This window comes from Cydia amplana, chromosome 9, assembly GCF_948474715.1.
Source record: "Cydia amplana chromosome 9, ilCydAmpl1.1, whole genome shotgun sequence".
Taxonomy (NCBI): Eukaryota; Metazoa; Arthropoda; class Insecta; order Lepidoptera; family Tortricidae; genus Cydia; species Cydia amplana.
Window position 1 is genome coordinate 3025273 of NC_086077.1, and position 15115 is coordinate 3040387.

The 15115-nt window shown below is 35.9% G+C and overlaps 1 protein-coding gene across 2 annotated transcripts in view; it reads right to left on the reverse strand.

The window, feature by feature from the left end:
* Nucleotides 1-15115, reverse strand: part of LOC134650903 (heme peroxidase 2) — a 90778-nt gene that overhangs the window by 18323 nt on the left and 57340 nt on the right. For both annotated transcript variants that reach the window (XM_063505842.1, XM_063505843.1), the window contains 2 exons: nt 5444-5513; nt 3611-3740 (listed from right to left, as the gene is read on the reverse strand). In XM_063505842.1, coding sequence (XP_063361912.1) covers nt 3611-3740; nt 5444-5513 — 200 coding nt within the window. The remainder of the gene's footprint in view (nt 1-3610; nt 3741-5443; nt 5514-15115) is intronic.

Here is a 15115-nt window from a genome sequence, read left to right on the forward strand (position 1 = left end):
GCATATTACAATGCGCTTTTGAACGTCAAATAAAGCTACACCGGCTCCAACCCTAATACACTTCTGCCTCGAGAAGAGTTAAATCCCCCCTCAATTGGAGGAGGCTATCCCAATATGGGACCGGCAATAAAGAGTCAAGTGCAATGTAGACTTAGTTTATCGTTCAAAGTTGAGTGGATTTTACCTACTACTTAGGACATTGGTTACCTTTATTTTTGAGAGGGTATGGCTTACCTTCTCAGTTACTATTACCCATCCATTTAAGCAATGTGACCGAAAACCTTCATAAACCCTTCTAATATTATGCTCTTCTCGAAGCAATACTGCCTTCACAATACGACATAACCATATTTACAAACGTAATGTGGTTTCTTAAGAATCCTCAATAATCCACATCCTTTGTACCTACAATACTCAGTAACACTTGTTAACATGTCAATAAACCTCTAAGCTTACTTACAATCTTACCAACTTATTTAAAATTCAAGTCTAACAAAAATATTCCTTTTGTCAACGGAGTAAGAGCTATGATAAGGAAATGGCACATGTAACTATATGTTTGTACATTAGTACTTAGTCTGACCATGTTTTCATATTACTATTGCTTGCAGAACGCAAACGAGCGTGCGTCGAAAGAAAACCAGTATAAATTTAATCTTCTATTCATCATCATCATATTAGCCGAAGGGCGTCCACTGCTGAACAAACGCACCCAAAAGTCTCATGTTCGTTAGGATTTGATTTGAAATGTTGGTTAGTACGTACCTATTACTTATTTTATTTTCATCGTGTTGGTGTGTAACAAAATATAACATAACACAAGCTTTCCCTAGGCAGGAATAGTATTTTAATAAAGTTGTTAAATATAATTTTGTTCACCTTTTATCTCCACAATAGATTCCCAGCAAGCGCTATGACACCACATGTTTTAGCTGTTTAATTATTTTTGATTTTAACTTACTTTTTGTGCAAACGTGTCGTATAAAAAAAACGTGCAATATTTTTTCTGGAATATGAAGGAGCTTTGTCATTTTGTTTACCCCTTTAAAATAGTACGTTTTATAGTGTTTCACTCGGGAGCAAAGTTGTTTAGCCCGTTTGCCTTAAAAACTTCGCTACGCTTTCTAATATCAATAATTTAATATTAGCACGAAGGGTTAAACAATAACTTTGCCTCATCGTAAAACAAACAATCCTCCTCATGTTAATAACATAATAATTATACATGTTTTGCTGGTTGCTTATAGGAACCAAATGGATTTATTCTTTAACTAGAATTCGCGCTTCGAAATTTTGAACCGAATTCTCGTCTTGCTCAGTCTGATACAATAGTACGAGTAACAACATCACTGTACAGTGTGAGAAAGAGATTTGAATCTTTGCCTACATGCAAATTATCAAGGTCCACATTTGCATACAATCCATATCTGTGACGACACCTAGGAATTCCATCGGGGTTTATCAATGACATAAGCTTATATTTGCATGTTATTGATTATTTACGGCGTTTTGTAAACCATAGCGTGTGACTACATAGTGACTGGTTAAGTGAGATAATATAATGCTTGCGTGCGCTGATTATGAGGTCATGATTATGATGGTATGTAAATACAAGTAATACAACAAGCTAATTCGTCTTGACACTTGTTGCTTATGCTTACACAGAACATCCGCGTGAGTTTAACGTGGTTTAACTAACACAAGGCGCCAACAATTAATGTGTTTTAAAAAACATTTTTTTATTCTATGGGGTCATCCATTAATTACATCACACGTTTAGGGGGAGGGAGGGGGTCAAGAAAATGTGACATATTGTGCCATGGGGGAGGGGGGAGACACAAACTTTGTGACGTCACTTTAACTTCATCAGTAACCGAAAATTTACTTAAATTATTTTATTCGCTGTACATTTAAATAACAAGTTTTTAAAACGATAATCGTTTTTATTCGTTTAATTTTCTTTCCTATGCAGTTTTGGGTTATAAAATTACTAATATTTATATCGTCAAAAATATTTTGATAAAATATTAATAATACTTAGGTACTTACTTAATTCGATTTGGCGATTTCGTAGAAAAAATGTGACGTCACACTAGGGGGGAGGGGTTTGCCAAATCTGACCAAGTGTGACAAGGAGGGGGGGAGGGGTCAAAAAACCTAGAAATTCGTGTGACGTAATTAATGGATGACCCCTATTCTTCAATTTAGGTACATTTGGGTTAGCGCCAATGGCGCCCAATGGATACGCATTTGAACATGTCGTGTCATTGTCATATCTACGTAAAGATCATTGGGGAAGGCAACATGTTATTGCTTGCACCATTTAGATATAATACAATTAGCTTTTCACCACACCAACTATTAGTAAAGGCTCTCTTGGTTGTTCAAAAACTCATAGCAAAGTTGCATTTTATTCACATGCGAGGCAAAGTAATAAAATGCAAATTACTCGTGGTTCAATTTTGGAATCTTTCGCTTGCTCGGGTATCAATATTAGCACGAGCGATTAAACAACAACTTTGCCCCCTTGTAAAACAAATATAACTATTACCGGCTCTTCTAATAGTATAATGGCCACTTGAACTTTTTTTCTATATATTGCTATGTAAAAACCATAAGTACCATTACATAAAATTAAGAGCCAATAAAATAACCTACAACCGTGAGAGATATTGGAAAATCAGTTTGAGTTTGGGATTTTTTTGCGATAATATATTTGGATTTTTTTTATAAATTCGTACTTTGGTTTTACTTAGTATGACGTCAAATCAAAACGTGAAACCACTCTATTATTTTGCATAATTAAAAAATATACGCACAATAAGTAAGCGTCCATCAATTGAAAAACGACCGATGACTCAAGCCAAACAAAAAGTGTGGATAAAAACAATGGTGTGAACACTTAGGCAATATATGTCTATCTCGAAATATCAACGCATGTGACTATGTGGGAATATTACCTTAATGGTGTACTGTTTGAAGGTATGATAACGAAGCTTGCAAAAACAGATGTTGATTCATCGGTTAATTTGCTACTTAGATACTGCCTAGGTATTTTAAAATAATTTCTTACCTATATTGGACTGAGGGTCGCGCCCACCCTTAGGTCCCTCTTTGTACAGTACCTACTTTACATTCTGCCTGATTTTATACTTTTATTAAGGAGCCCTGGAGTCTGACGCATGTCAAGCTCCTCGATCGCATAGAACGAGCATGTACGACCCCTCCTTTCTTTCGATGGCTTCGATAGACTTTTCAGGCTGTCAATAACACGCTATCTAGTCCAAAGAAGCACAGAATGTTTCCACGGCGAACAATGGGGAGGCTAATTGCAGACTGGTGGTACCGTTGTCGTTAATATCTACCTGTCACTGAGATTTGCTTGGTTTTGATACAAATCGCGTCGATGTGACGCGGAAGATAGACCGCGCACATTTTCTGAATATCGCGCCTTTTTTAGAGGCATTGCTTGCTCTGGCAAGCAATGTCTCTAAAAAAGGCGCGATAGGTCAATGTCGTAATCGATACAATATCCAACAAACTTTAACTTACCTAGGCCCTATTCCTTTACAATAACGTTGAAAAACAGTCAATAGCGCAAGGTACTTACTTCCTGCAAGAAGCGAGATCAAGCTTGCCGACGTCGTATAATCGTAAAGACCGCAGTTCCTTCTCAGAGCTGCCGTATAGAGCTGAGCCATCCAGGAAGGCCGTGGCCATGTTCATCTGGTCACGAGACTCTGAGGATGTAAGAAAAGTTACGTGAGTCATTGAAAGTTTAATGTACGTAATAGAGAAAAGATAGATACAGGTTACATACTGCATGCTAGTTTGGGTTGGTCCCATAGTAAAAGTTATTCAGAGTGACTTAGGTACCACGGATTTACATCACTAAATGGTCAAAGAGCCTGTATTGCAGTCGTTTCATGTTTCGAGTATGTTAGCTGATATTTTGTCGTCACAGAATATTGCCAATTGATGATTACGCATCAAAGAACAGGCTGTGACACGCAAACATGAAAATGCTTCACATCTTTTAAAAAAGTCTACATTTTTTTACTGACATGATGGCCTAGCCTTTACTATACGTATCTCTCTAACACATGAAGTATGAGCGAGATAACTGTCAACATTGCAGGCAAACATGGCGTTGAATGAAAAAGAAGCAATGTTGTCCTGCCGCCAGTTCGCCAAGTTTAGGTTGGCAACTAGGTACCTTCCACATTCTTAAGCACGACTCGAGATGATGTTAACTGTTGACACACATCCTGACAACTTACTACGAGAATATTCAAAGAATTAAGTGAAAATGACGACATAAACGGACATTCTCACTTAAAAGTGTACTTACCATTCACTTTTTTCGAAAGTCCGTCAACTTTTGGGTTATTTCTACTCAGAATCACGAGGACTATCGATTTAAAAAGAAATCTGTCCCAAAAATGTCAGTGTTGTAACACATTTTCACATACATTTTGTATGGACCGTTACAAAACTGACATCCAAAATTTGTATGAAAAACTGTGGACACTTCTTTTCTTTGTCTGATTCTATAGTAATCGTGATTCTGAGTCTAAATAACCCAAAAGATGATGGTTTTTCGAAAAAAAGTAAATGTTACCATTTTTCCTGAAAACCCCCAAACAGGAGTCGGCCCAAGCTAACACTGCATGGCAAGTGCAATTACAAAGTGTGGAATGTCACCATTAATATAAAATTTCCATTAAAATATGACGATTATAATGACATTCTCTCACTTTGTTCCATTGTGACCATTTTATTCAAATCAAGTTTCTATGGACATTTTGTATTGTCACTATTATTATGGCTCCTCTACACGATGGCCCAGCGCCGGCCACTCCAAGGGACGCAGCCATGCGGTAGAATGAGATAGCAATATCACTTGCTTGCTCTAACGCATAAATGCGTCCCTTGGAGTGGCCGGCGCTGGGCCATCGTGTAGAGGAGCCATTAGGCTAGCTTAATCCACGCACACCCCATTATGGAGTACTTATTATAGTAGAGGTACCTAATATAATATCAGGACATATTTTCGGTTTGGGTTGGTAAAGGAAATAAGTTAAATAAAAGTATTTCAACTCTATCGAATATTGGAATAAAAAAACCGGCCAAGTGCCAGTCAGACTCGGGTTCGTTCCAAGGGTTCCGTACATTAAGTCCGAGGCTTGACTGCCATTGACTGCACATTTCTAATAGATTTTCCTTTCATCTATAAGTACAGAACTATTTTGTGTATTTCTTTCAAAATTTTAGACCCAGTAGTTTCGGTGATGAGGGGGTGGGGGGGGGGGGGGATGGTCGGACAGGCATACAAACAGACGCACGAGTGATGTTTTTTCCTTTTGAGGCAAGGAACCCTAAAAACGATTTTAGACAGACCGTACAAAATGTAATAGAATGAATAAAACATTAAAACACTTACCAAATCCACAAGAATCGATGTTTCTAGTCGGCGCAGATCGGACGTATTCACAGTGAGCCCCATGGCAGTCCTGTGAACAAAAGATAAAGGTTATTAACTTGTAAAATAACCTAATACCTAATAATATTTAAATATTTTTAACTTCAGTTTTGTAAGTAGTTAGGTAACATTTTATTAGAATTTTGTTATTTAAGTATATTTTTGGTTTAAAAAATACAATCGTTTTACACAGAAAAAAAAAACTTGCAAATCTGCAAGCAAGGATTTATAGGTACTTAGTTAAGGTGATCTAATAAATTGTTACGTCTTAAGGTGACAGTCCATTTCCAACCGCAGCTGCACTACTGTTCATTTTACTATGGAAATTGACAGTAACAGCGACGCGTTCAGTACCAGTAGTGCAGCTGCGGTCAGAAATGGAATGTTACCCTTATCTGAAATTATAATCTGAATATGCAAAATTAGACCGCCATTGCAGTCTTTGATTTGAACCGTATTCAACAGAGATCAAATATGTAAACTACTTGAAATGTATTATTTTGATTATAAATAGGTACCTATATCTCCTGCAGTTGTTGACTCTACCTGCACTTGTTAATTTGGAAAAGTTTATGCTAATATCAATGAAGTCATGTCATTCAGCCAATTAGGTACACGCATGTACACATAGGTACATACTGAGCATCAAGCTAGATATTTAATATAATTTAATGACATGAGTATTTAATTTATGCAATTTTCTTTTTAACACTGTCAAAGATATTAAGTATACCTACATACTTTTCTCAATAACAAAGCGTATGTCTCCAAACATAGGCAGAACAAAAAAACATAATAAAAAAAAATCCTCCTCACAAATGTATAATTTGACAGTGATTGTGCTAGGCATTTTCAATAACTTATATAATGGCCCTCGAACAATGGACAAGTATAGGTATTTGAAGATATTCAACCATTGTGACTCTCACATCCGGAAACAGAATTCCGATTTATAGACAGATTACTTCCGATAGACTGCTTTATTTACACTCGGCTTGAAGTCATCACCACATATAGAGTGAGTTCTTGAGCAAGGCACATTCTTTCTTCTCATACCACATTACTTAGATGCACTGTCTATAGATACTAAGTTTAAGACAAATATTTGGTCAATTCTTTAATACTTATAGTGTTTTTAGGGCTCCGTAGCCAAATGGCAAAAAACGGAACCCTTATAGATTCGTCATGTCTGTCTGTCTGTCTGTCTGTCCGTCTATCCGTCTGTCCGTCTGTCTGTCCGTCCGTATGTCACAGCCACTTTTCTCCGAAACTATAAGAACTATACTGTTGAAACTTGGTAAGTAGATGTATTCTGTGAACCGCATTAAGATTTTCACACAAAAATAGAAAAAAACAATAAATTTTTGGGGTTCCCCATACTTCGAACTGAAACTCAAAAATTTTTTTTTCATCAAACCCATACGTGTGGGGTATCTATGGATAGGTCTTCAAAAATGATATTGAGGTTTCTAATATCATTTTTTTCTAAACTGAATAGTTTGCGCGAGAGACACTTCCAAAGTGGTAAAATGTGTGTCCCCCCCCCTGTAACTTCTAAAATAAGAGAATGATAAAACTAAAAAAAATATATGATGTACATTACCATGTAAACTTCCACCGAAAATTGGTTTGAACGAGATCTAGTAAGTAGTTTTTTTTTATACGTCATAAATCGCCTAAATACGGAACCCTTCATGGGCGAGTCCGACTCGCACTTGGCCGCTTTTTATGTAATGTGCTTATGAATGTTAAAATGTAGGCGCGCGGTCGCGGTGTCATACTAAACTAATATTGGCGCGTCAATGAACAAAGCCAACTTACATGCGCCATCTAGTAGGTAAGATTAGCGATCTATGAATTTACATAACCGTCTTAAAAAAGTTATATAACACATTTGCGTTTATATCAGTTCGTGCGTGCGCAATGTTAACTAGTTAGGGGAAATAGACTCTTCGTTATAGCAACAATTGATTAATTATCTGATTATTCAAGAAGTATAGGGTTGTTATTATTTGATTGATTAGGTAGGTAAGTAAGTATTAAGTACCTAAGTGATCGGTAGATTAATTTCATCAAAATTTTAAAATCTTATACTATTCAATCTAAAATCGATTTCTAACTTTCAGAGGTACCTGATAAGTACCTAGTAGTAATTATAGTACTAGTAATAGTAGATATATAGGTATATCATGTAATAGAGTGAGGCAAGTGACATTCTAAAATAATATTTCCATAAACGCTTCGGAGGTATCGAAATTTAATTATAATATATTCCTCAGGGACAAATTGACACTTCGTCGTGTTAAATTCAACGGTAAGTCGGAACTTATTAATTTTAATGTGTAGCCAACGGCTACACAAAACTAATTGGCTTATTAAACTTATTTCGACGTATAAATTACTATACTAATGCAATTTAAGAAGAAGCTTATTATTTCAGCGGGTGACCTTTATTGGCAATGCTCGAATGCAGAACATATTAAAGTTTGAATTACTCTATAATTATTACGGAATTAAAAAAATAAATAAACTGAATGTACCGTTGGCATCAAAAGTAATGTATCAAACTATGCGTCTAAAATATCTAACAGCGTACCTAACAAAATGAGATATGTCTCTATATTAAGAACAATTAGACTCTAGCCTAGCAGCTACTTTTGAACGCAAATTGTAAATATATACAACTATAAGTATAATTTGTAAAAATAATAGAGGGTGACAGATACTTTTGGGGCGTTGTTTCAGCTGCTACTTTCGATGCTGATTGTACCTACACTTAAATAATGATAGCAACGGGGACTCAATTTTTTTAAGATTCTGGCCTCGGGCTTTAATCCATAACCCAAGGTTCTCTAAAGGTTTTGACCTCGAGGACATACTACACCTTAGAATCCTTAGATAAATATTTTGGGGTCAAAACTTGGCTTTTATGACTGCTGACGCTACGGCTACAGTTAGCTTAAGAAATCTCTAATTTCATAACTGCAACTTAACCCAAAAAAACAGCTTTTGCAACTTGACACTTTCACTGCAACTCAAAATAATTAGCTCATTTCTTGACCTCTAGAGCGAGGTCTCTAATAGAGGTATTAGGCCTTGGACAATGAGCCTAGAGACGGAACTAAGAACTTCCTGGCGCGCTTTCACTCACACACTCCTCATGTGACCTCGCGAACTATTTCGGAAATTATTTTTAATTTTAAACTTCCTTCAGCAGATTGGTTTGATGACTATTATAATAAAATATTCTATAAAGTCCACCGAATACAGCTTACTTTCCGTGATACTGCTTTTCTTTTAAAGGCAATTCTTTCATTAGGTATGACTTTTATAGCGCTGTAGAGAAATAAGTTCACGTATTTCTTACGGCTTAGATAATCTACTAAAGTAACTAACCATAACCAGCTGTCATCCCTAATTGTCTTCTAAATAAGATAACCACGACGATGAGCGATGACGGCATTAAGACGTAACACGCACATCATCAGTCCGGTCAAGTTCAAGATTGAAAAACTAAGTGCATGTATAAGTGGGCGGTGCATTAGCTGGCCGATTACGCTGCGAGTTGCGACAGCGTCCGTTCCTCTTTACAGAAACATCCTCCGGCCTTCGGACACGATGTAATGAGTATGAACAGTATCCCAACTTATAGGTATCACGCATAGATAAACCGATACTCTCTGTACGAAATCGTGACACTTTATGTCTATTGTGTGTTTACGAATTCATAACAAGCATTCGCATTCTTATTTATGTCGCAGTCAAAAGTGTGAACTGGTCAAAAGAACTTTTAACCGACAAAAACAGGCAAAAGTGCTTTTGACTGAGCATGTTGGTCAAAAGTAGTTTTACCTGAAAATCATTGGTTAATAGTAATTGTGACTGTTACTATCAGTCAAAAGTACTCGCACTTGACAATTTTTACATAGAAATTTGTTTTTATGTAATTTTCGGCTAGTTTTTAGGATTTGTATGGTAATATTTGGTACATTGGGGTAAAATTCTCTGCTCCCAGAAATAGGTAGGTTAGGGTTATTTTTTTTTGCTACGCCCTAAAAACGAAACTGTTCCCAGAGATAGGTAGGTTAGGGTTATTTTTTTTTTGCTACGCCCTAAAAACGAAACTGCTGCCAGAAATAGGTAAGATTTTCAGGTAAAACTACTTTTGACCAACATGCTCAGTCAAAAGCAGTTTTGCCTGTTTTTGTCGGTTAAAAGTTCTTTTGTCCAGTTCACATTTTTGACTGCAACATATATACGAATATTCGCATCATTTTAAACATTCACATCGACATTCGCATTAGCATCAAAGCCATCAAATGAAGCGAATGTTTTGCGAATGCGAATATGCCCAGGTGGCCTAGCCAAGGTGACGATCGCTATCGCTTCGCCATCGAATCGCCTTGTGTCTCTTTATCACTCTTCCATATTAGTGTGACAGTAACAGTTGCATTTCGTTCGCTACGGAGCGTTAGCGATTGGCATGTTGGCTACGGGGCCAGGTCGTGTCCTGTATCGCCCGCGCCGATCGCTCTCATCGACTCGCGCGACTCGCAGTGCGCGGAAAGGGTTTTTTTTTTCAAGTAGTACATTTTGACCAGTAGACAATTATTAAACACTTTATAACATCCCGTTCTAAGGTAACATCTGCTACATATCTGTACCAAATGATTTTTTAGGGTTCCGTACCTCAAAACGAAAAAATGGAACCCTAATAGGATCACTCGTGCGTCTGTCTGTCCGTCCGTCTGTCACAACCTATTTTCTCCGAAACTACTGGACCAATTAAGTTCAAATTTGGTACGCATATGTAAGTTTGTGACCCAAAGATGGACGTGTAACGTAAATAAATGAATTTTAAATATGGAGGAAATTTTTGGGGCGTAAATGAGAAAATTAAAAAATAAAGTTTTTCAAACTATATCGTGTTACTCTATCAAATGAAAGAGCTTATTGTAAGAATCTCAATTTTTTTTTTATAATTTTAGGATTAATAGTTTATTAGCAGTTATTCAAGAAAATAGGCAAAAAGTTACCATTCCCCCCCCCCCCCCCCCCCCTTATCACCGAAACTACTGGGTCTAAAATTTTGAAAAAAAATACACCAAATAGTTCTTTACCTATTGATGACAGGAAAACCTATAAGAAACCTTGGAACGCGAGTCCAACTCGCACTTGGCCGGTTTTTTTTTCTAAATAGGAATGAAAACAACAACTACATATTCCCTAACAATCGTATTCGCATTCGCATCCTGGACATTCGAATTCGCATTCGCGAATGTGAAAAATGGGGCATTTCATATGAAGCGGACAGGAAAAAAAAAGTGAGGTTCCCGAATTTTTTTTATATTTGGTTTAGTTCTTCTTCTAGTAGGTATAAAACCGGACGCCAAATATTTTTTATATATGACGTTTATTTTAAAAATTATGAGCTTTTCAAAAATGACCGTAATTGAAATTCCGATTTTTTAAAACTCGAATATCGAATAATTAAAATATATAACTTATTATTAAACCAAGCGTTTTGTATAGAATTTTAAATGATCTTTTCAGCAAAGAAATCAATTTTGAAAAATAAATAAAAAATAATGGTTAAAACCGGAAGTAAACTTTTCGAAACCATTTTTAGAAAACTTTGACCAGTTTTTTTTTTATTTATTTTTATCTCAAAATATAGCCCTAAGTATGTACAAAATACACTAGAAGTTGCAGAATGGGATCTCCATTGGTTAAGACAATAGGTCAATAAATGTACATACATGTCGCCCGGAGTGCGACGTACCGTATTGGTATACATACATATAGCAGCTGTTTAGCTTATAAGAACATGTATTCAGTAAGACTGCTGGTAAATTCTAATCATAACATAATGAAATAAGAAAGTCAACAATTCTAACCAGTTTATTTCATAATTTTTATTAAGAGCTGAAAGAGACTATCGATGGAGGGGAAATCATCGTACAGTGTGATTTTGCAGAAAATTACAGTTTCGTAGTCCAAGATTCTGCCCAATCGTTTCATTGGAATAACGATCAAGCTACACTCCTAACTTCGGTTTATTACTATAGAGATGGCACTGAAATAAAACACGGCAGCATTGTCATGATTTCCGATGACTTAAAACATGACACAGCTACCTATTATGCTTACCAAATATTACTGCACAAGCACCTTTCAGAAAAAGAAATAGTTGCATCTAAAATCATATACATAACCGATGGTGCCTCACAACATTTTAAAAATAGGTTTAACTTTGTTAATCTTATTCATTACGAGGATGATTTTAATACGAATGCAGAAGCACATTTTCACGCAACATCTCACGGTAAAGGGCCCTGCGACGGTCTCGGAGGGAACCTGAAACGTTTGGCGACGCGTGTAAGTTTGCAGTTACCTCCAAGTAGATCAATAATTTCACCAAAGCGATTGTATGACTGGGCAAAATCATCTTTGAAGCAAACGGCAATCTACTATTGCTCTAAAGACGATATTCAACGTCAGAGGATATTTTTGCAGGCCAGGTTTGATTCCGCAGTCACGATTCCAGGAACAAAAAAGTTTCATGCGTTTATTCCAAAAACTGACGGTCTTCTTGTAAAAAGAACGAGCTTTAGCATAGATTCTTATTGTAAAATAATAAAAATTATGAAATAAACTGGTTAGAATTATTGACTTTCTTATTTCATTATGTTATGATTAGAATTTACCAGCAGTCTTACTGAATACATGTTCTTATAAGCTAAACAGCTGCTATATGTATGTATACCAGTACGGTACGTCGCACTCAGGGCGACATGTATGTACATTTATTGACCTATTGTCTTAACCAATGGAGATCCCAATCTGCAACTTCTAGTGTATTTTGTACATACTTAGGGCTATATTTTGAGATAAAAATAATTTAAAAAAAACTGGTCAAAGTCTTCGAAAAATGGTTTCGAAAAGTTTACTTCCGGTTTTAACCAATATTTTTTATTTATTTTTCAAAATTGATTTCTTCGCTGAAAAGATCATTAAACATTCTATACAAAACGCTTGGTTTAATAATAAGTTATATATTTTAATTATTCGATATTCGAGTTTAAAAAAATCGGAATTTCAATTACGGTAATTTTTGAAAAGCTCATAATTTTTAAAATAAACGTCATATATAAAAAATATTTGGCGTCCGGTTTTATACCTACTAGAAGAAGAACTAAACCAAATATAAACAAATTCGGGAACCTCACTTTTTTTTTCCTGTCCGCTTCATATGAAATGCCCCAAATGCGACATTCGTGACATCCCAATCCCATGTTTGAAGTCAAGCGTTTTTATGAATATAAAATACTGGTCCCAATAAGGTAACCGTATCGACCTCGGTGCAACCAAGATGTGTACTGTGGAGCAGCTTTGTGGGCTAAACGACTCGGCTTTACTTGGCCCTAATTACGATTACCGTCATTACGCGGATTGTTGCTAGAATCCACTGTTTAGATTTTATATAGGTACCTACACTTAATGCTTCTTATAAAATAATCCAAATAAATCCATTTGGGTTTTTTCTTATTTCACAAATTTATGGCAGGGAAGTTATTTTTAAAGGACATCCAGGAAAAAATTACGTCGCTCGTACTACAGAGTTCTCTAGACTAATTTATGGATGCCTCCAAAATATGCTAGGTACCTATAGGTAGGTTCAAAAGTTAAATACAGTAGCTATAGCTATAAAGGTAAGGCCTATAGTAAAACTTCTGATATAATTCTCCCTAACAATTGTGATAAGATTAAATTCATAATAAATAGTATTTATTGCAACGTGATAATATATGCGAAATATCTTGCAGACGAAGGTATTTTCCTTAATACCTCAGACACCCTCATACGTATTTATGCATAAAATCTTTTAATCATTAATATCGCTGATGTAATCTTAGACATTACTGAACAATGTAGCATGTTTTATTGTAATTTATATTTGCATGATTGTAAGTCTATATTATTAATCAATGGATGGTTAACAACACCTTATGCAATTACTTATGCAATTTACCTGCATACAAGACATGAGGGCCGCACCTTTGGTTAAAGGCCGGGTCACACCGGATGCGTATGCAGTAGGTACGCACGTCTCCGGTTCTCAGGTACGTCGCTTGCGTATTTACGCGTAACGAGTGCGGCACGCTACGCAAGGGATATTACTTTGAAAAAAAAAATCGTATCTTGTTCTGTCAATCAAAAGAAAAATGTGGTAACTATGTATGGGATGCATACAGAGTTACTGCGTTTTAATTTTGAGTAGCAGTGCGAGATACGAAATTTTTTCAAAGTAGTGACGACATACTGCTTGTTTTTACGAGACTGCCGAGTCTTTTAAGTCCCGAGTCCAATTCTTTATTGAGTCTTTTTTAAGCACAACTCAAAAGGCCTCGAACCTCCGAATAAAGACTCTGTCGACAATTTTGTAGGTTTACACACACACACGATGATTTTTAATCGGTGATCAGGAACATTTTTTTGTAACTCAGTAATTGATGTAGATCATGTTGAGGTTGTAATTACATGGAAACAAACTTGTTTTTTTTTAAATGATAATTTTAATTTTGAGATAATTTTTATCCTAAAATCCTTGTCACTCTAGTAATCGGTATCTATGAGTTAGCCTCTTTACAAACTTAATGGCAATTGACAATTTATGAGTAATAACTTGTCATTGTCATATGCATAAACAGATTCATAGATCCGTCAAATTTCCCGCCATATCGATGGCACTTGACGTATCGTATCACCGATTAAAAATCATCGTGTATAGGAGTTAAGAAAATAAGCGTTACTGTACGCTGTATCTAATTCATAAATCTTACATGAAGACAGTGGATTTGTTTTAATGTAATTTCCTGAAAAGAACTCTCCCTACAAAAGATTGCATGGTATTGAACAAGTTGAAAACAACTCGAGTTTCGACTAAATTATATGAGTCTGAAAACCACAGTCCAGTTTTAAAGCAGAAGACTCAAAGGATTCGACTCTTAATCAATAGATCAACACTATGTTCTGCGAAGGGAGCCGGAGCCGTGTTGTCCTACTACGAGTAGGTAGCGTTATCAGATCCAAATTCTCATTTCAAATTATTAAAATTTGGTTTCCCGATTTCTAAACAAAAACTCGGATCACTAAAAATGTGTATGTGTATAGGTAGGTACTCTACCTACTCTCTTAAATTGGATTAGTCAATTTTCGGGACATGGCAAAATTTCGTGGGTCAAATTAGGATGTCCCGAAAACTATGGTACAACTGGTCACCCTATTATGCATTACGCATTCTGTTTGTATCGATGTTTAGTTGAGAGGGAACGCGCTACGTCAAAAGGTTATTAATTTAGGTATTTAATTTATGTACGACGAGCTTTCAAATGAAATGAAATTGTCACCTAGTAGTTTTGCCTTACTTACACGATTATGTAAGTAATATGTTAATGTAATATGTGTAAGTGGACTTAAAACAGTTGTCTATAAATAAACTGCAACCGGTATGGACTACGTAACCAATTTTGAATAATAAATAATTGGTCATTCGCGGAATCTTGACTATTCTTGACAGAAACGCATCTCAAAACCGGCTGTGAAGAGGAGATATGATCAAAACAATTGGTC